Genomic DNA, 23501 nt, shown 5'->3' on the forward strand with positions numbered 1-23501 from the left:
CAACCTGTACATAATTGAACCATGAGCTCATTTACAAAAAAATTGTTTACAAACAAATTTCTTTCGAAATTTTCGTTACTCAGCAACATAAATAAACAAACTGCTTTCAAATGTGACTTCACTTTGCTTTAACACAAAAATCTCGGCCAGCTCCAAATTGTTGCATATCTGACAAAGAATTTTCACAAATTTCTTATTTCAGAAACATTTTTCAACGCAAATAGACGTCTGCTTCCAGGAAGCATAACAGCATGTCCTTCAAGAGTAAACCAGCCACGCCGGCTATGGACTCAGGCGCTGCTGGTGACATGCTTAGCACGTCTAGTGATTCCTCAATGGATGGAAAAGGTTAAACAGCAATTTGGATAAATTTTTAGACATATGAAATTATTTTCTTACATATACAAATACAGAAACAACAGATAAAAAGAAGGATCAGCAACCAACTGCACCTGTCATACCAGTGCCAGATTACAGCGAAGAGGATTTAGATAAGCTTACAATGTATGTACAACGTATGACTATGTTGTTTGCTTTGGATCACCGTGATTGGTGTGAGGATACAATTAATACCATTAAACGTTGGTTTATGGAGGTTAATCATCCGCTGATGACAATCTTCTATGATCGTAATATACTAAGCGCTTGTTTGAGCTTTCCATTGGCGCCGGTCGCCGACATTTCTTATTTTGCACGCAAACCAAACCAAATTTTTACTGTTGATCGATTTCATGATGAGATCTACTTTGGCACTATACAAGAGGATGTCGATGGCACCTTGCTGAAGATAATGCAATATGTTTATCAACCGATATTTCGCAATTATACAGATTGGAATGACAATATTCGTATACGTTTTTGTAGAGCGATGGATAAATTTCTTTGTTATTTGACGAGTTTGCATTATAAAATGGCTGGGTTGACTGTGTTGTATGTGCCTTATGTGGTGAAACAGTTGGCGCGTCCAAATGTGCAACACGACAGTGAGTTTGTGAAAAATCTAGAATCGATCGTTGTTTATTGGACCACACAAATACGCACGCTATTAAATGATAAGACACTAACGGCTGACCATGATTTCGTAGTTCCAACGGAAGAATACGAGTTCTGGCTATATAGATGTAAGTTTTTATGAGAGTTCTTGTGAAAATATTAGTTTCCCTTCGATTCTACTATTAATTTTTGACTTATAAACATTTTTGCTCACGGTATGTGGGAATCCAGAATGTAAGCGTAAAAGTATTCTTTAGAAGTGGTATGTTAGGTGAGAAATATAGAATGTATGTCGAAGTTAAATCCGAAGACGGAACCACAACCAGACGTCGTGTTATCAATTGGTTATCGAAGTATAAACTGTTTGTTATCGAGTTATTTTACGTAGGTGTGTTATCGGCGAGATTATCTGTTATTGATATGTTATCGATAACTTAACGAAAAAATAATTATCTATCGGCAAGTTATCGATATGATATTAAAAAGTTATCGCTATATAAATATCTATATATTACTTAAAAGTTACCGAAAATTGATTAATTTTATGGATTGTTTATCAAAAAGTTATCGATAAATTGTCAAAATGCGCTATTTGATTTGCCGTCGATAAAAAATGGACCAATGAGCTACTGGTTTTTCTATCGACGAGTTATCGGTTTATTGTCGATAACTATACGAAAAAGTATTGATAATCTATCGATATGGTATGAAAATATCGATAACTTAACGAAAAAGTATTGATTATCTATCGACAAGTTATCGATATGGTATCGAAAAGTTTTATGGATTGTTTATCGATAAGTTGTCAAAATGCTATCGATTTCTGATTGAAAATCCCTTGAATTGTTATCTGCCCGAAACCGATTTGTTGTCGAAAAGTTATCGATTTGTATGAAAAGATTATCGAAATGCTACTTCGCGTTATTAATTTGTTATCAAAGAAGATTCATCGGTTTTTTGTGAAAAAGATACTAATGAGGCATCACTATAAGCTCGATGACCCGGCTATAACATGCCGATATAAAATCACTAACAAGCCGATGGCTGCAATTATAAGTCGATATAAAACCGATGATTTGTCATATCGATTGTGGTTGTTACAGGTAAGAACCCAAGGAAGGTTTTCTTAAATAGCCCTAAATTATTGTTATCTGGTAAAGTTGCCCCTGTTGTGTTTAACTTCAACTCCTGATGAGTTCTAGTTAACTTCAATACATTAGTTTCCTTGATGAGCAACTGCTTGTTTACCAAACGAACTTTACGAGTACTTGGTACTCATGGCTTTTTAACAGGCTTATATTAGCTTCACTTGTATTTATGCTTGTTTGTGACTCTCTAGGCTAGGCGCGTTAGGGAGAGTTAGACCCATCTAGCGGCAATTACTGAAGACTCGTGGCAGTGGTTAAATATCTCGCTAGAAAATGAGTTGTGCTTAATAGCGGATACACGAACCTCTATGCTACGGCGTGTTTTTTAGCTTTTTAAACTATATTTTTTGTTTTTCAGTTGAAGTACTTCAAGGCTTGGATACTCAGCTACAACACGAGGATGTACAACAAATTATTCAAGTTCTACGCACTTCTCATTCGGTTTATATCAAACAAGTCGATGAGCTGATCAAAGAGTGTCATAATGAAATGGAAGAGGCCAAATCAAATATAAAATATTTATTTTTACTAATCGATCCTTGCACACTGCTCGATAAAGCCGAATCACCTGCTGCAGTACCCGCACTCATACCGCGTATTATACATTTCATACGTTATATTTGGTTGAATTCTGAGTATTATAAAAGACGCGAACTTATTACCGGCCTATTTCGCGATCTAAGCAATCAAATTATCAAATTTTGTTTAGATCAAGTAAATGTTGATAAAGTTTTACAAGGCAATTCACGTTTTGGTATACGCATGGCAAATATGGCTATCGATTGTTGTCTCTCATATAAAGCCATCTATGATTTAATGTCTAAGGAGCATGCGTCGCGTGAACCACAAATTGGTTGGGATTTAGAGAATGCAATGATATTTAATCATGTGGATGCATTTATAGAACGTCTTAACGATTTGATTGATATTTGTGAATCGATGATTGTGTTTGGTCGTTTGGATGAAACTACAGCAATACCAAAGCCCACGTTTGGTGGCACTAACGGTGAGGAGTTTGAGCGCACGGCCGAAGGTGTTGAGAAACAGTTTATGGTGCTGTTGGATGCATTGGCGCATGATTCGAAAGAGATGATATTAAATGTGAACAAGAATGAATGGTGAGTTAAAGTACTTATAAATGTATCTATGCGTCACCAGGTTTTTTTTAATTTGGTTTCACATTCGAAAACTAAATCCAAGATCATAGATTTGACTTTTTTTGGAATCGTATTATATCGAGGTAAGGAAATATGATAGGTTAGTGTGTACAAACATGTCTGTATGTTTTGTCAGATTTTCAATGTGTTACAGTTTTCGTGCATGTATCTGATGGTGCAAATAACAATAATAATCACATACAAAACACAAAGGATTATTTGTACATTACACCAAGTCCATCTTTCGACATGCTGACCCCGTTTTGCTTATACACCCGTAACAGTTCGAGTAAAATATGTTTGTTGTTGTAGCGATAAGCACACTCCCCAAAGGCCTTGGGGAGCGTTATCGATGTTGATGGTCCTTTGCTGGATGCAGATTCGGTACGTTCCGGTAACAAGCACCATTAAGGCGCCAGCCGACTATCTCGAGAACGATTTAGTATGACCACATGAAACCTTCAAGGCTATCCCCCTCCCCAGGATTCGCCACGGGTAGGTGAGGTTGACAGTTGGGCTTGAGAAGCTATAAATTACGCTCACAACCCTTGAAAGGGTTGCGCTACACAACGTCTTAAATCAGTTTGGTATTTAAGTCGCCTCTTACGGCAGGCTGTTTTTTTATAAAATTTATCGGCTGGGCTTTTCTGTTTTCAATCGTTGAGTTACAGGTTCGTCGAGTTAAAGGTTTATTGTGATTTTGTTATCGATAAAAACAGTTACCAATGACTTGTCGATTTTTTATCGGTTCGCTGTCGTTCATGTTTACAATACCGTCTACAACCGATAACCTCGACATCAAGACGTTGTTACCGATAACAAACAGATGGAGCTCTTTTCAAAAAAGTAACGAAATTATACGGAAATGGCCCTAGAGTATTCCCGACATGGATCCGAAAAAGTCCGAAAGCAATTTCGAAATATCGAAATAATTTTGAAAAGGCACCGGAATAGTCCCGACAAGGTCCCGAAGTAGACTTACCATATTACGAAAGTATTCGAATTTATTACATAATGGTGCCAGTTATATTCCCAAAATGTTCTAAAGTAATCCCATAAGGCACACTTGTCACACGACAAGTTATCTTTTAACTCAGAGTTAGCTTCTCATGAGGGGTTTAACTCATACAATTTTGATAAACCTTTAAAACTTACACTAAGTTAAGTAGATAATTTTCCGTCTGAAATTATACCGAATTGCTTCGAAACTGATCCAATAATAATAGGAAATGACCCCGAAGTTGTATCTCCCACATTACAAAAAAGAATAATACCAATGTCGTTTTCAAAAGGTCCCAAACAAATCGTTTGGTAGAATGAAATTATTTCGAAAAGATCCCCAACTGATAGCTTAGGGGTGCTAATGTCATTCTGAAAATATCCTTAACGAACCCCGAAAAAGGTCAGTAAATAATGCCGAAAACCTTAGAAAATAGCCACAAAATCGTTAAGTAATCTCTCAATTTTCCAAAAATAATATTAGAGTTAAATTAACCTACTGCAGAAGTAATACTGTTCTGACTGCCTGAACAACGAACGACGTGCAAAACACGATCGTAACGTTTCATGAATAAGCGATTTTTTACTCTCCCTTACTTTTAATTGCCTATTACGGATATTCCACTGCAAAATTCAAGTTATGTACCGTTTTGTTGGGTTCTTACAAGGCTGCCCCTATTTTTCCGGGAATTTTCTTTGTATAAAAATTCAAACGATTGGTTTTTTCGTATTCTTTCGAGGTTTTCATTGTTCGATAACTTTTTTATTTCTGGCGTTTATATAGGCGAAATTTCCGGAGAACTATTCAAATCCGTCGTACAATGAACTAAACAGTACACAAAACAATACCAGCCACACCAAAGTATTTTATTATTTTGTACTGGGTTTTGTAGCGTAGATGAGTACTAAATGAACACTATAGTTGGAGGTTTCGCTGTTCTAACAGCAACAAACAACCAAACAACAAAGGACATACTAATACAGGGCTAAGACATTCTAAAACCTATATGACTATCTCCGTAAATGACCTCAAACCCGGCTGTAGAGTGAAGAAAATCGGGATAAAATGCATTTTCTCCAGTAAAAATTGGATCGTTATCCCAAGCTAATGACATAAATTAAGACCTTCATACTATGAACGTTTGATTAGGAAGCCTAGCTTTACCAAATATGTAAAAACGGATGCCATATTTTTCAATCTTTTTCAGGTACGAAGAAGTTCTTAAATACCGACGCACAGTTTTAAGCCTCGAAGAGACTATACAACGTTTGATGTCAAATGTTTTCCAACGTATTTGCAATATCGAGGAAGGTCTTGAGGTACTCAATGTAACACTCTTCTACTCTTATCGTGCGAGCATACGTAAAACGTATCTGCGTCAAGTCTGCGATGTTTGGTTAATGTTCGACAAAGAAATGTCAGAAACATCAAAAATGTTATTGGAACGTTTAAAATTACACGAATCTTGGATGCCTTACTATGTTTCGCGCGCCATTGGATATCGCATCAATCTTGAACGTCTACAATGGCTACGTGATCGTCTAAACACATCCGACTGGTTGCCTGTAGTACCTGAATCTAAAAATGTGTTGGAAAAATTTGAAAATCTTAAAAAAGACTTTACGAAAGAAATTAAGAATGCGTTTGACGAATGGGTGAAAAATTGTAGCAGCAGTAATTTAGAGAGCCGTTTAGAGCGTACTTTACTCACGCGTAGCAAAATCAAACGTGGCCTTATCGAATGTAATATGGATCGTACAATATTGAGTATATGCGAACAGGCGCGACACTTTGATCATATGGGCTTTCAAATACCACCGCTAATACGAAAAGTTTACGATCGTTATAATACGTTACAATTTGTTTACTATAGCGTTGTTACGGTGTGCTTGGACTATAATCGTATACTTGCCGCTCTATCGGAACGTGAACGTACATTGTTTCGTGCTCTAATACATGCTTGCGATCGTAAAATAGCACCGGGTCTATTTAAGCTCACCTGGAGCGGTGAATTGAGCGATGCTTATATAGCTGACTGCGCCAAGCACACCAAAAAATTGCAGGACTCCTTAGATATTTATAAGCGCGCTAATCGACAGATTGCTAAAACTTGTGAGAAAATCTGTGACACAGCATTAATTAAGGTGGCTGTAAGTGGTGCAGTAGAATTACCAGTATTCGAGTTGACACTTCAGTCAGCTACGCGCAAGGCAACGAATGTTATTATGGGCTATTATGAAACTATTGTGGACTTGCTATTTGCTGTATTCACGGAGTTTCAGCCTGTTTTGGAAGAGGTGAGTGTAATTAATGAATATAAAAAATATTTTTCCATTTATTTACGAGGAAAACTGGCCAGTTGTGTCATATTTTCTTAAATGAAGAATTTCCATCCGAACTCACTAGATTGTGAGCACTTCATATAGTCATAAGGCCAATTGGCCGATCGAAGAAGATGGGGCATAATATTTTGGTCAGATATAAGTGAGCATCTCCATGTGATAGCCACAAACAAGGGTCCCGTTCAGGAATAAGTTTTCTGATCTACTTTCCTGCGCCGATGTCGTAATTGAATATTTTTTCTTCCGCTAAAGCGCTTCGCAGCGCCCGTCTGCGTTTGAAAAAAGCGAAAAAGGGTCAGTTCTTCCGGTGCTTCATAGCATCAGTATAAATTTCTTCAACGTATCGTATTACAGACTCCACAGCTGCTGTGAACAGGCTCCTTGTCCATGGCTTTGGACTGTATGTTTGCCAATAATCAACTCAGATTCGCTATAGTTTGCATAGCTCACTTACTCGAATGCGCTTCCAGAAATTAGACTTGCTGTTTGAACATATCCCAATATATTCAATGCGTATGCCGTGCATAATGTGGTGTTATTATACCGCACCACCTTACAATTGCTGCTGTTATGAAATTGACAACATGGCCTGTGGAGGCGACGAGAAAAGTGCGTTTAGTTATGACTAAGCGAAGAAGACAGTTTTAGTTAATATTCAAGATAAGAGTTCCCCGATATCAAGAGTGTTCCTCTCATTATCTTCACCCTTCGTTTGTGGCTCGTTCCGTATGTTAGATACCGGTCCCAAAGGTAGTTACCCAAGATATCTAGAAGATTTGGTGGTACCTTTGCATCAAATTTTCGTATTTAAAGCATGTCATCCCACCTACAGTGTGACTAATTATAATTACTATGATCTGTATTCTTTGGAAAACTTACCGGCTTTCCCCATCCGCTATTGCTACCGTGAGCATTCGCCGTGGGCGAAAACATGAAATATACATAATTGAGCTTTACTTATCCTTCGCAAGGACAACTAACTGCCTTTCTTCTGATCTTTCTTCCTGCTCGCAGCAATGTTCATCAAAAGTTCAGTAGCCTTCGCGGATGTTGCGCTTCATGCTCCGCAAGGCCGTTTTAATCTGTTCTTTGTGAAATGGTACAAAATTTCTCTTCTTTAAGGTAACGTGCTTATTCTACATCTACTTGTGATTTGATGGTTTACTTTTGTCCACCACACATTTGTATACGATGCGTCAGCCCTTTTATGCGCTGCGTTCTTTGGAATTAATTTTGGTTTGTCGTTTAACTACTCAAAATTTATTATATATTTCTCTTTCAGATGGAAAACGAATGGTATGACTATATTATACAATTTGATGTTATGCTAAATGCTGCACTCATGACTAGCGCACGTAACTCCTTGGTGAACATTTACAATCTTGTGCGATCTGAAGGTGATATTCTGCCATCACCATTACTCATTCTTGAAGCTGACATTGTAGATGGAAAAGTAAGACAAAACATAGATACGCACCTTACTCTTTTAATAATTTTATATAACAAGTTTTATCATTCTTTTTTATACCTTTCATGAAAATGATATGGTATATTAATTTCGTCACGAAACCGAAAATTGTAAGTCCTTAAAGGAAAATAAATAGACCCACCATTAAGTATACCGAAATAATCAGGTTGAAGAGCTGAGTTGATTTAGCCATGTCCGTCTGTCCGTCTGTCCGTCTGTCTGTTTGTATGCAAACTAGTCCCTGAAGTTTTGAGATATCTTGATAAAATTTGGTGATCGGGTGTATTTGGGTGTCCGATTAGACATTTGTCGGAACCGGCCAGATCGGACTACTATAGCATATATCCTCCATACAACCGATTTTTCAGAAAAAGAGGATTTTTGTAATATCTTACTCAATTTAACAGACTGAAGCTTCAAACTTCAGCATATAATTTCGTATATTGCACATATTGTTGCCTAAAAAAATTGATGAGGTCGGTCGTATATATAGTATATATCCCCCACAACCGATTGTTCAGATAAGAAACTTTTCGTAATTGCTGCCCTATTTTAAGAGCTAGAGGCTTCAAATTTCAACGAATGCTTACGTATATAGCATAAATTGTTGTCTGAAAAAATCATACAGATCGGTGGTATATATAGTATATATATGGTGGTATATATAGTATATATATATAGTATATATATATATATTCGCAATTTTAGCCCCATTTAAACAGCTAAAAGCTTCACATTTCACCGATTGCTTACGTATATAGTATATATCGTTGTGTCAAAAAATCATAGAGATCGGTGATATATATATGATGGTATATATAGTATATATATATATTTTTTTTTTGCGATTTCGGCCCCATTTTATCAGCTAGAAGCTTCAAATTTCACCAAATGCTTACGTATATAGCATATATTTTTGTCTGAAAAAATCATAGAGATCGGTGGTATATATAGTATATATCTCATACAACCGATTGTTCAGATAAGAAACGTTGCGCAATTTCTGTCCCATTTTAACAGCTAGAAGCTTCAAATTTCACCAAATGCTTACGTATATATAGCATATATTTTTGTCTGAAAAAATCAAAGAGATCGATTGTATATATATTATATACTTCATATAAACTGTCATTTTTGCCCCTTTTTTACGGCTAGAAGCTTCAAAATTCATCAAATTTTATCAAATAGTTACGTTTACGTCATATATTTATGAAATACGTGATTTGTAGTCACAGTTTTTACATTCAGACCACAAAAAACGTGAAGCTTTGCATCCTCACACAAAGTACCTACCTATTTTTTATTTTATATTTATCTTAAAAATCGTTTATATATGTTCAAATTCCACCAAATGTTTACGTGTATAGCATATATTGTTGTCTGAAAAAATCATAGGGCCCGGTGGTGTATATAATCTCATACAACCGATTGTTCAGATAAGAAACTTTGCGCAATTTCTTCACCATTTTAACAGCTAGAAGCTTCAAATTTCACCAAATGCTTACGCGTATAGTATATATTGTTGCCTGAGAAAATCATTGAGATCGGTGGTATATATAGTATATATCTCATACAATCGATTCTTCAGATAAGAAACTTTGCGAAATTTCTGCCCCATTTTAAAAGCTAGAAGCTTCAAATTTCACCAAATGCTTACGTATATAGCATATATTTTTGTCTGAAAAAATCATAGAGATCGGTGGTATATATATTATATACTTCATATAAACTCTCATTTTTGCCCCTTTTTTACGGCTAGAAGCTTCAAAATTCATCAAATTTCATCAAATAGTTACGTTTACGTCATATATTGTTGAAATACGTGATTCGTAGTCATAGTTTTTACACGCAGACCACAAAAAACCTGAAACTTTGCATCCTCACACAAAGTACCTACCTATTTTTTATTTTATATTTATCTTAGAAATCGTTTAGGTATGTAGATCTGTTCACTATATATTTCTTATCTTATACATCCGATTATTCGGAGATTACGAATGGGATAAGATTATTGTTCAGCCCCATTCATGAAAGGTATGAAGTCTTCGGCACAGCCGAAGACAGTCCCGTCCTTACTTGTTTTTTTCTTTATATGTGCATAGATAAAACTTACGCCATCTATGAATGAAGTTATACAACTTTTCGATAGTATATTTGAACGCGTAAGCACAGCTTTAGCCGCTTTTCCTAGACTTACAGCCAAACTTAAATTACCAAAAAAATATCAACAGCCATTATTTTCAACATTTTTTATAAATGATGCTGAAGCTAAAGAAATACAATCATCCTTGGAATATGAAGTAAAATATAACGATGAAGAAATCGAAACGTTTATTATGGGTTGGCGTTATTATCATGACATTTGGGAGAAAACGGAAGTAGAATTCACCAGAGCTATATTATCTACAGATCAAAAAGCGACTGTATTCGAACAAAGCATTGAATTTTATAGTGCATTAGCTGATGAAATCGGCTTAAAGGACTCGATTGTGAATGTTTATTTTATTTTGGTAAATCAGAACCTTTTGAAGAATACGATTATGGATTACATAGAGAAATGGCAAATGTTAAATATAAAATTGTTGTTAAGACGTGCAACGACTAAAATAAATGGTGAGTATTGGGAAGAAATGTCGTGGTTAAGGCTGTGTAACTGATGTATATTGGAACGAAAATCGACACTGATGATGGCACAACGCCGAAACCGGTTTGTCTCGAAACCAAATTTTACAAGGTATGACGGAAAATCGTTTCAATATACATCATTTATCCACCCTGTCGGAAAATCAACAAAACAAAATAAGGCTGTGTAACTCAGAGTTTTTTTTTTTTTTTTTCAAAAACATCCTAGCTCAGTTAAAATTGAGTATATCTTGAATTGATATTGGGCGGGTATGAAACAAAAGTGAGATAGGGTTTTCTTGGAACGAAATTCTGGGACAAAGTATTCTTGAAACAGTGTGTTTTCGAACTAGCAAGCTTCGATTTGATATAAGACAAAATTTCTTAAAGTTCCAAACTTGTCGAACTAAACATTCCACATTTTTACTATCTTTCTAGGTGTTTACCGTTATATGCGTAAAAATGGCGAACGCATACAAATTGTGCCACGAAATCTAAAAGAAGCTCGTGAAGCTACAGAGCTATACGAGTTTCTATTCAATGATGCGCCGCGCAAGCAAAAGGAATTTCCGGCAATGCTTGATCTATTCAGACTACTCGATCATTATTTGGTTGAAATACCCGAAGCAACACGTCATCTCGTTAGTGATTTGGACAAAGAATGGGAGGCATATTTGAAAATTTTACTAAATTCGAGCGACATGTTGGATATAACTCGTGAAGAATTTAAAAAAACTTTGCTGCGACAAGCTGAAAAATTCAAGACCGTTATGAAGGAGTTTCTCACAGACTTTTTACTCAAACTACCAACTTCGGCACACACGTAAATTTTTTTTTTTTTCATCTTTAAATGCCTACTTAAGTATAATTGTGAATTTTAATTACTACACTTTGCCATTTCCTTAATCTAATCCCTTTCCTTCTTTCCTTCAACGCCCTTTCGTTCCCAAATAGCAAACCAAAAATCGCACTCAAATATTTAAAAATTATTGAAAATAAAGTACAAGATTGTTTCAAATTTGAAAGAGCCTTAACTACCGATTTAGATATGTTTCACATCAATCAACCAGAAAATCAAGAATTGAAAAAATTAGAGAATGAATTATCAATTGTTAAAGGTATTTGGGAGCTTATACTCCAATGGCAAACTGCCTGGGATGAATGGCGTAGAGGTAACTTTTGGCTAATGAATATTGACGTCATGGAAGATACCGCAGTTAGTATGTATAAAGAGTTTAATACGTTGAATAAACGTTATATGGAACGTGATTGGGAGATGTTGCAAGTAACAACGAAAAACGTGGATAGTTTTCGCCGTACAATGCCGTTAATTACGGCGCTCAAGAATCCATCCATGAGAAAACGGCATTGGGACGCTGTGCGTTCAACTGTTGGCGTGTAAATATATTTGAATATTTTATAGATCGTATTGAAGGAATCTGCTGAGCGTTGAATACCACCCCATCACGCCCGACGTTTCGAAAAAGTACACCAAGCTGTACATAGCAAAACGCCCTACATCAGAATTTGTTTGAGGCGCCCATCTCTGAGTTTCAAAAAAAAATTACCATATACTACAAATTGTTTGAAAAGGAGCGCTTATGAAAAAAAATCGGATATAGGGCGTTCTTCAATCGAATTCTAAGATAAACCTTGTTTAAAAGAAATTCTGTAAATCTAGCACTTTCTTCGAAACAAATCTTGAGTTATGGCGTTTTCACGAACTATCGCTTTTGAACTTGAAATTTCATACTTGTACACTCTGAGAATTTCCATAATGTAAACAAAAGCTAGCCTTATACGCTGCTCAATGAGAGACAAGTCTTTGCAAACATGCGCACGTTATCTGTTCTCTCGATAATTGTCTTGTCTGGTAAAACGTATTTTAGCTCAGGTACAAAGTGCCGTTGAGAAAACCATTTAACTGGAAAGGAAGTCAGTCGAATTTGCTCATGGTTTGATCTGTCACCCCTTTTTTATCTGAGTTTTGAGCTCTCTTCGGAGCCTTAAATTTACTCGCCCAGAGGGTACAGCCGCATCAACGAAAAATCTGCTTTGCAACACATATATATAAGCCAGGAAATGCCTATTTGCAAAAAACTTTTTTAAAAAGGGTCGGGTTTCACGGCCAATTTTTTACATAGATGGAAGTGTTAACACTTTTGAAAAAGTGAGCAGTGGCACCCTCACCTTGGCAATCATTTCAAGATTTCTTCCTAAATATTTGCACTATTTCTAGACTATTTCGCGATAAATTAGGTACTATTTTCGAATTTTTCCAGTCTTTTCGGGATAATTTCACGATCATCTGAATGAATACTTGCCGAATTGTTATCGATTTCATTTTATATTGAGCTAGACAATGTTTAATACATCATTTCGAGCCCGTTTGCGTTAATTATTACATCGAGACTATTTGTATTGTGTTCGTGATGATTGACTGAATTTTTAGGGGAGTTTCGAAATCACTTCGCGAATATTTTGGAATTGTATAACGTTCATTTCGTTACAATTTCGAGATAATCTCAGAATTGTTTTCAGGATCGTGCGTGAGGCTATTTCGGGATCATATCTGGACTAATTCGGTCTTATTTTTGGATAAGTCGTGACAGTTTTGGCGATCATTTCTCGAGCATTTCTAGGCCATTTCTGGACTCGCTAAACTGTCAAATATATAACTTCAATATTAAGTATTGCAAAGTGGTATTTATTTAGATTACTTTGGAAATACTTCACAATTATACTTCTCTTCACAACTAATAGCGTGTTTAAATCAAACTGATTCGGTATTCCTCAGCTTGCGCTGCTTTTATACCAGACATCGGCAAATAGTGGCACAATTGTGCACACTCAATTCACACGTATTCATATTCTCTTTAGCTTAGTTGTCGCTGAGCATTTGGCGCAGTAACATCGATTGTGTTCGTCGCTCGCAATGTTGACGGATGTTATTAACAAGCAAAGATCGTTTTTTAGTTTTTTTCAATGCGCACAAGCGAAAAATATTTAATGTTGACCAACCCTTTTGGGCAAATACAATGTATTTAATTGTATAAGCAATTTGTTGCTTGCTAATAAGCGAACGAACTACGCGAACCGATGCATGTGCGCGATTAACGCGCTCTCACTAACACATCTGCATTTCCAATTTGCCGATGCCTGTTTTATACTCTCTGTTGTTTCGTTCGCATATTTCTCTTAAGGTCTAGGTATCGCATACTTGGTTATTTAGATATATGCGTGTGTATGTGTGAGTAAAAACGTCTGCTCTTAGCCAAGGCGAGTTCTGTAGAGGTGGTGTTATCCCAACAGCTGAATGCTTTCTCTTGATAATTTTCCATACAAAGCCTTGTACAACAATATGGAAGTTCATCGAAATCAAAGAAATTTTTCTTTTGACTTGACATTCTTCTGCACGGCGAATTGGTTGAATTCGCTTTGCCACCACCTGGTATGGATTCGCCTTGGCTCTTAGCTGATGACTACATGTGTGTGTGTGTGATACCTCTTCACTTCGAGCTGCTGGTTATGTGTGTGCATGTACATAAGTTTGGCTGCTTGCTGTATTTGTTGTTGTGATTATTTACTAACAGCATAGTGATGCTAATATTCGTCACAATATATACATTTTTTTTGTAAAAATTTCGAGATCATTTCACAACTATATTCGAATCATTTATGCATTGATTTCAAGACCATTTCAAGAATATCTTGGTCTTGTTCAAACATTACTTTCAGCATTATTTCTGGGGAGTCATTTTATAAGCTTCGTGGAACTATTTCTGGATAACTCAATAAATACCTTTCTCCCTTTCATAAAACGATATTTAGTAGGTGAGTCAGATAGATATTTTATGTTTTATTTTCTTGTGCGGACAGACCCACGGGCAATGAATAGTTACAAATAATGGTAATATAATAACGCTAGTTCGAGGACTTAATTTATCTGACGTTCGGACAGCTTTCCTCTGCAATATTAACCTGCTCTTAATAAGTTAATGCAGTCTTTACTACCTTATATAGTTTTGATTAAAGGAATTCCCTATCCAGCAGCCTGCAATACATTTTAAGGCAGGTTAAAAAATTCTGCAGGGAGCTGTTATCCCTAAAATAGCTGTTGTGCAAGTTTCAGGGTCTGCATGATCACTTCAATACGTTTCAAGGTTATAGCTTTCTTTTTCGAGTTATCTTTTATAATAAATTTCCTTTTACCCATCCCTCAAATTAGTGATTTCGACGAGAACTCAAAAACTTTCACCCTAGAACTTATCATTAATTTGGACTTTCAAGCTTACTCTGAAGAAATACAGGACATATCAAATGCCGCCACCATGGAATTGCAAATCGAAAATGGCATTAAAAATATTGCAAGCATTTGGCGTAAACAAACTTTTGAAATGGCATTCTACAGAGATGGCATATATCGTATTAAAAATATAGATGACTGCATGCAATTACTCGAAGAACATATGGTGCAAATATCAGCAATGAAAGCTACACGTTTTGTGGAACCATTTATCGTTGTGGTCGACTTTTGGGAGAAGACGCTCTCATATATAATGGAAACATTGGAAATGGCATTGAATGTACAACGTCAATGGCTATATTTGGAAAATATTTTCACTGGTGAAGATATACGCAAGCAATTGCCGAACGAGGCGAAACGTTTTGTTGTACTCACTGATGAATTTCGTATGATTACGGCCAAAATGTTTGATGCCAAGACGGCAGTGCGCGCAACACATTTACGTAAGCCACCATTCTTACTTGAACGTTTTAATAAAATGGACGAACGTTTGGAGCTGATACAGCGCGCATTGGAAATCTATTTGGAGAGCAAGCGACAATTATTTCCACGTTTCTATTTCATATCTAACGATGATCTATTAGAAATTTTAGGTAATGCTAAACGTCCTGACTTGGTGCAACCGCATCTCAAAAAGCTATTCGATAATTTGTACAAGTTGGAATTGAAGCGCGTTGGCAAAACAATGAGCCGTTTCCAGGCAATGGGCATGTATGCGGACGATGGTGAATATGTGGAATTTCTTAATGTGCTCTATATTGAAGGACCCTCTGAGAAATGGTTGAATGTGGTTGAAGATTTTATGTTAGCCGTTATGAAAGAGAAATTGAAACAAACTCGCGCCTCACTCAAGAAACTTATTGGCAATCGCGAGCAATGGATATCGATATGGCCGGGACAAATGCTGCTTACCACATGTCAAATACTATGGACAACCGAATGCACACGCAGTTTGATACACTGCAAAATGGTAGATCAGAAGAAACCTTTGCGTAAATTGAAACGCAAGCAGAATAAAGTATTGGCTAAGCTCTCAGAGTTGAGCCGTAAGGAACTGACGAAAATTATGCGCCTCAAAGTGAATACATTGATAACGATTGAGATACATGGACGCGATGTTATTGAGCGCATGTACAAGGCCAACTGCAAAGATGTGGGACACTTTGAGTGGTTCTCACAGTTACGCTTCTATTGGCATCGCGAATCCGAGCTCTGTGTAATACGCCAAACGAATACTGAGCATTGGTATGCGTATGAGTATACAGGTAATTCGGGACGTCTCGTAATAACGCCACTAACTGATCGTTGTTATATAACATTGACAACCGCGCTACATTTACATCGTGGCGGCAGTCCAAAGGGTCCCGCTGGTACTGGAAAAACAGAAACTGTTAAAGATTTGGGTAAAGCTTTGGGTATGTGGGTAATTGTTACCAATTGTTCTGAAGGCTTAGACTATAAAAGTATTGGCAAGAATTTTTCGGGCTTAGCGCAAACTGGCGCTTGGGGTTGTTTCGACGAATTCAATCGCATCAATATTGAGGTGCTCTCTGTTGTGGCGCAACAAATTCTCTCAATTATGTCAGCGCTCGCAGCTAAATTGACAGAATTCAATTTCGAGGGTTCTGTTATAAAACTTAGGCATACTGTCGGACTCTTCATTACCATGAATCCTGGTTATGCCGGACGCACTGAATTACCCGATAATCTGAAATCAATGTTTAGACCAATAGCGATGATGGTGCCTGATAATGCGATAATAGCCGAAAATTTACTGTTTTCTGATGGTTTTACGAATACGCGCAGTTTAGCGCGTAAGGTTTTTACGCTCTACGAGCTAGCAAAACAACAACTCTCAAAACAATATCACTACGATTTTGGTTTACGTTCGATGGTGGCGCTTTTGCGTTATGCTGGCCGAAAGCGACGCCAATTGCCCAACACAAATGAGGAAGAAATTGTTTATTTGGCTATGCGTGATATGAATGTTGCACGTTTGACCGCTAACGATTTGCCGCTCTTCAATGGTATAATGTCCGATATCTTTCCGGGCGTCACCTTACCCGTTATTGATTATAGTGATTTTAAAGTCGCAATTGAGGAAGAGTTACGCAGTAATGGCCTACAACTCATACCAATTGCTATAAAGAAGATTATAGAATTGTATGAAACGAAAAATTCACGTCATTCCACAATGATCATTGGTGATACGGGCACTGCAAAATCGGTCACTTGGAAATGCTTGCAAGGCGCATTTGGGCGCATGAATGCTAGTAAACATCCAAGCTGGGAGGCGGTCATTGTACACCCTGTCAATCCGAAAGCTCTCAATTTAGCCGAACTATATGGTGAATATAATTTAGCCACAGGCGAATGGTTGGATGGTGTTCTCAGCTCAATTATGCGTGTAATATGCGCCGATGAAGATCTTACACAGAAATGGTTGCTATTTGATGGACCCGTCGATGCAGTTTGGATAGAGAATATGAATTCGGTTATGGATGATAATAAAATTTTAACTTTAGTCAATAGTGAGCGTATTACAATGCCAGCACAAGTTTCATTGCTATTTGAAGTAGCCGATTTGGCTGTGGCCTCCCCAGCTACCGTTTCGCGTTGTGGCATGGTTTATAATGATTACAACGATTGGGGTTGGCGCCCCTATGTAGCTTCTTGGTTGGCACGTCAAAAACTGCCAGAATATGTGAAGTTGGTGCGCGAATATTTCGATTATTATTTAGATAAGATATTAGATTTCAAGAGACACCGTTGTAAGGAAATCGTTAAGACAAATCAACTGAATGTGGTAATGTCAATGTGTAAACTGCTTGAGGCTTTTGCTACCAAACAGAATGGCATTGTACCAGGAAACGTTGAACAATTGGAGACAATGAGCAAATTGTGGTTTCTATTCGCACTTGTTTGGTCTGTGTGTGCAACGGTGGATGAAGATAGCCGCATTAGAGTGGATACTTTTATACGTGAAATCGACAGTTCATTTCCCATCAAGGATACCGTATACGATTATTATGTGGATCCAGGTCAGAGAACGTTAATGCCTTGGGAGAGTATGCTATCAGACTCATGGAAGTATGATGAAAAGTAAGTCCAAGTTATTCTTTATTTTTTTATTTTAATGTTGGTGCCAGACTGGAACAATACCCACAATAAAAAGCCGCCTGATGACATAGATTTTGGCGGTGCTTAGAAAGAAGACGTTGACCCATAAATCTACCGTAATAATAATGAGGCCCAACAGAGGCATTTTAGCCTCGCTCGTCTCCGATTGCCCTTCTTTCTGTCCAACCATCTTACCGCGTGTCTGCTTAAACGCAAACTAGTCTCCCAAATTTTAGATTATCCCTAGGGGTGCAATTTCATGTTCTCTAAATTATTTGCCAAAGCCGGTAGGACTATAAATAAAATATTTCCTGTAATTTTTCCCGTATTTTAAGTTTTAACGTTTTCTTGCACCTGTTGCCATCCTTATCTTTATTCGGGGAAGAACGTACTGCCCTCTGTGCGGGCTTAAATACTTTATTTTCCCCAAGAGGGGAATGGAGTGAGGGATACAAATGGAGCGGTGGTTAAAGGATTTGTTGAAATTGGAAGGGAAGTTGGAAGGAAAGTTGTTGTCTGGTGAACATTAACATCTGCCAGAGTATCCAGGCGGAAATCAAAGTTATGATGAGGACTGTGTTTCAGTCTAGTGCAATATGGGAGTCTATGAGCTTGCTAGCGAATAATTTTGAGATTCGGAACATCTGCGTTCCTGGGAAGAATAATATCCCAAGCAACTTTTGCCCGGCTTACTTAGCTTGAAGGAGACAACTGAATCGGTCGTGAAAGGTTGAAGGGAATTCGGACATCCGTTGTATGTTATTGTATAGAAGTGTGTCGAGCCAACTTAATAAACGCTGGGCACACACTTCCTCTTCTTAGGTGGTGAGACCGTTCTTGCCAGAAGTAAATTGATTATCTTCCTAAGAAGTTTACTACTAAGGCTCAATTATCCTTTGTGCTTGTGATTCTGACAGGCCACCGAACAATTGAAGTCCATGTGGTACATCTCAACATTTTGGGAAACTCTTTATGCTTTAGTTGTTCGGAGGATGATGAGGTAAGAAAACAAAATCGATTTTCATGTAGTCAATGGTAGTAGTAGTAGTAGCTGGCGGACCCCGCAGACTATGTTCTGGTTTTGCCTTTTACATGCTCGAGTTAACAAACTCTCCTTACATTCTATTGTCACTCTTCCTACCCCACTCTTCCCTCCTCTCATTCTCATTTCCGCCCTCTCTCCCCATTTTCCTTTAACACTCCCTATTGCTTAAATACTTCTAGGGATAAGCAGTATGAACGTTTCATTTAGTTAAGAAAAAAAAGATGATAATTTGTAGTTATCTCAATTAGCACGCCACCTAGCGGAACTTTGTTTTCTATAAATTGTATTGTCACTGGGTCTCGAACTATGTATGTGCTATGTTGCAAGTCTCTAGGTAACCGGGAAGTTAGTTCAAAAAGGATTGAAAGATTCCCAAATTAAAATTTATTTTCCTATTATCTCGATCCATGCGCCACCTAGCGGAATTTTTTGGATAAAATATTGCATTGTCATCGGGTTCTGACTTTCGGCTCAAGTTTCATATCTCCAGCTCACCGGGAAGTTACTCAAAAATCGATTGCAAGATTCCCTGCGTTTTTTCAGGGATTTTCAGGGATTTTCGTTTATCTCAATCCGTACGCCACCTAGCGGATTTTTTTTTTACTTGTATTGTAACGTCTCTCAGATCTGAACTATGTTCTAAGTAACAAGTGTCTAGCTCAACGGGAAGTTACCGAAAAAGACTTTTCCGTGGGTCAAAAATTCGTATGGAAATGAGGGGACAAACATGAAAGAGACTTAATATAAAGGTAAAAAACTATGAGCTGAAGTCTCAACATATTCTGGAAGATGAACTATACAGAACGGTGTCACGATGGCAGTCTTCTGGCGTTGCGTTATAATTAGCATGACTTGTTCTCAAATATCAGAAACTACTATTTTTAAGTCTTGTGACCTTGAAACAAATAATAGACATTTCTCGTATAGATTAACCTGTCCTAGGTAGCTTACTTCTTAAAAGTGCAATCAAATTATAGTTCAGTTCGGCACAGCCAAAGAGGGTCATAATTTTTTAGCAAAATATTTCATTCGTTCAATTCCTTTTTTCATAGCCTTCCATTCTACAAAATCATTGTACCCACAGTGGATACTGTGCGTTACGAATATCTTGTGTCCAAACTGTTACAGGAGGAACATCCTGTTATGTTAGTGGGAAATGTGGGCACAGGTAAGACCTCGACAGCAGTAAGTGTGATGGATGCCTGCGACAAAACTAAATATACAGTGCTTTCCATTAATATATCAGCACAGGTAGGCGAATATATTATTTTAACGGCACCTGCTCACACTAATATAAAAATTAATTTTACAAATTATAGACCACTGCCGCCGGCTTACAGGAGTCCATTGAGAATCGCACCGAAAAACGTACCAAAACTTACTTTGTACCAATTGGTGGCAAACGCATGATTTGTTTTATGGACGATTTTAATATGCCAGCCAAGGATACGTACGGATCACAACCACCGCTAGAACTTATACGCCAATGGATTGATTACAAATATTGGTTTAATCGACGTAATCAACAAAAGATTTACGTACAAAATACGCTTCTCATGGCAGCTATGGGACCACCTGGTGGTGGACGTCAAGTGATATCACCACGCACGCAAAGTCGCTTCGTTGTCATCAATATGACATTCCCTACCGAGGCAACGATAATGCGTATTTTCGGAACAATGCTACAACAAAAATTAATACCATTTTCGAATGATATACGTGAAGTGGCTCTAAAAATTACGAGCAGCAGTATAGATTTGTACAGTGCTGTCGTCGCACGTATGTTGCCCACGCCAGCAAAATCACATTACCTCTTCAATTTGCGTGATATATCGAAAATATTTCAAGGACTCTTGCGCGGACATCATGAAGCACAAACTAAACGCGCCAGCTTTCTGCGTTTATGGGTACACGAAGCATTTCGTGTATTTAGCGATCGTTTAGTAGATGATCTCGATCAGGGTTGGTTTATGAATGAGGTAAATTCGATATTAGGGAAATATTTGGAAATCACCTTTCATAGTTTATGCCCAAATAAAATTGTGCCAATATTTGGTGATTTTATGAGCAATCTGGGTTACTATGAAGATTTGCCTTTCGAAGAGCTGCGCAAATATATAAATCGTATGATGGAAGAGTATAATAATTTTCCGGGTATGGCGCGTATGAATTTGGTATTCTTCAAGGAAGCAATCGAACATGTCACACGTGCTGTGCGCGTGATATCACAACCACGTGGACACACGCTAAACATTGGTATTGGTGGTTCGGGACGACAGGCGCTCGTGCGTTTGGCTGCTTTCATTTGCGAATTTGGCACATTTTCAATTGAAGTCACCAAAAAGTATAAAACGAATGAGTTCAAAGAGGATTTGAAAAATTTATATAAGATAACTGGCATTAAGCAGCGTGGCACGGTGTTCCTTTTCAGTAACGAACAAGTGGCCGAGAGTACTTTTCTTGAAATACTCAACAATATGCTAAGCACAGGCGAGGCGAATCTTTTTAAGGCCGATGAGTTTGAAGAGTTGAAGCCAGAATTGGAACGTCCTGCTAAAAAGGCGGGCGTACAATTCACCACAGAGTCTTTGTACAATTTCTTTATGCAAAATATTCGCGAGAATATGCACATCTCACTGGCGATGAGTCCAATTGGTGAAGATTTCCGCAGTTACATAAGACAATATCCAGCCTTAATCAACAACACTAGCCCGAATTGGTTTCGCCTGTGGCCGCAAGAGGCACTGTTAGAGGTTGCACAAAAATTCTTAATGGGCTTTCAAATAAACGCCGTTGTACCGGGCAAGGAGGACGAGAAACACAGAGATAGCTTAGTCATAACCACAGAAGATAGATTACAAAAAGCAGTAGCTTATGTTTTCTCAGTCATACACTCGAGTGTTGCGGAGATATCATTACAAATGCTAGCCGAAGTGAAACGTCATAATTATGTGACATCACCCAATTATTTGGAATTGGTAAGCGGTTTCAAATTACTTCTTGAAAGCAAACGCTTTGAAGTATCATCGAGCGCAAACAAGTTGCGTAATGGACTCTCAAAAATTCAAGAAACACAAGAAAAAGTTTCCGTGATGTCTGACGAATTGAAAATAAGCTCAGAACAAGTAAAAATTTTAGCTAAAGAATGTGAAGAATTTATTGCAATTATTGAGATACAAAAGGCCGAGGCTACAGAGCAAAAAGAAAAAGTCGACGCTGAAGCTATAATCATAAGACAAGATGAAATTGTTTGTTTAGAATTAGCCGCAACAGCGCAAGCTGATTTAGATATTGTCATGCCTATGATTGATGCAGCCATTAAAGCTTTGGATGCTTTGAGCAAGAAAGATGTGGCTGAGGTGAAGTCGTATGGACGTCCACCAATGAAAATCGAGAAAGTCATGGAAGCAGTGCTTATACTATTGGGCAAGGAGCCAACGTGGGAAAATGCCAAAAAAGTGTTGGGTGATGTTAATTTTTTGAATGATTTGAAAGGTTTTGATCGTGATCATGTCACCGATAAAACTCTCAAGCGTATTGGCTTGTATACGAAAAATCCCGAATTAGAACCCGACAAAGTTGCAATTGTTTCGGTTGCATGCAAATCATTGATGCTTTGGATTATGGCTATTGAGAATTATGCTAAGGTATATCGGATTGTGGCACCAAAGCAAGAGAAGCTAGACAATGCCATGCGCTCGTTGGCCGAGAAGCAAGCAATGTTGGCCGCAGCTATGAAAAAATTAGAGGAACTCAATGCTGCTATAGCGGAATTGTATCGCCAATTGAACGAAAAGACAGAACAGCTGAATGAATTGCGCATAAAGGAGGAGAAGTTGAGGTAAATTTCGTTGTTGTGATTATCTAAAAACTTATTGCTTATTGTACCAGTTGGAAGGGGTGCCAAAAGCTTGTTACAACATGGAATGTAAGCCCTGGTCAAATAGTCAGACTAGAAAATCTATCGTAAGCAGGATTCTTACCGTAGTTTGAAATAAGTAGTAGGCTCCAAAAAGGTAGTGGGCTTCACAAAAGTAACCGGTTCCAAAAAGGTAACCGTTTCCAATAAAGTAAGTGGTTCAAAATAAAGTTACCAATGCCAAAAATCTAATTGGTTTCAAAATGGTAACCGGCTCCAAGAAAAATAACAGGTTACAAAAAAGTAACCGGTTCCAGAAAAGTAAGCGGTTCGAACATGTAAAAGGTACCAATCAGGCAACCCGCTCCAAAAAGGTAACCACTTCCAAAAATGTAACCGGTTTGTAAAAAGTTACCAGTTCCAAAACAGTGACCGATTTCA

At 37.5% G+C, this 23501-nt stretch overlaps 1 protein-coding gene across 1 annotated transcript in view; it reads left to right on the forward strand.

Moving 5' to 3' along the window:
- The first annotated feature begins 284 nt into the window (after positions 1 to 284).
- Positions 285 to 23501, forward strand: part of kl-2 (dynein heavy chain 2, axonemal kl-2) — a 30766-nt gene continuing 7549 nt past the window's right edge. The window contains exons 1-11 of the mRNA XM_067785846.1: positions 285 to 348; positions 414 to 1121; positions 2500 to 3259; positions 5506 to 6595; positions 7923 to 8093; positions 10211 to 10721; positions 11169 to 11553; positions 11685 to 12128; positions 14959 to 18138; positions 20254 to 20452; positions 20521 to 23042. Coding sequence (XP_067641947.1) covers positions 285 to 348; positions 414 to 1121; positions 2500 to 3259; positions 5506 to 6595; positions 7923 to 8093; positions 10211 to 10721; positions 11169 to 11553; positions 11685 to 12128; positions 14959 to 18138; positions 20254 to 20452; positions 20521 to 23042 — 10034 coding nt within the window. The remainder of the gene's footprint in view (positions 349 to 413; positions 1122 to 2499; positions 3260 to 5505; positions 6596 to 7922; positions 8094 to 10210; positions 10722 to 11168; positions 11554 to 11684; positions 12129 to 14958; positions 18139 to 20253; positions 20453 to 20520; positions 23043 to 23501) is intronic.

This window comes from Eurosta solidaginis, chromosome 4, assembly GCF_040869045.1.
Source record: "Eurosta solidaginis isolate ZX-2024a chromosome 4, ASM4086904v1, whole genome shotgun sequence".
NCBI classification, from domain to species: Eukaryota; Metazoa; Arthropoda; class Insecta; order Diptera; family Tephritidae; genus Eurosta; species Eurosta solidaginis.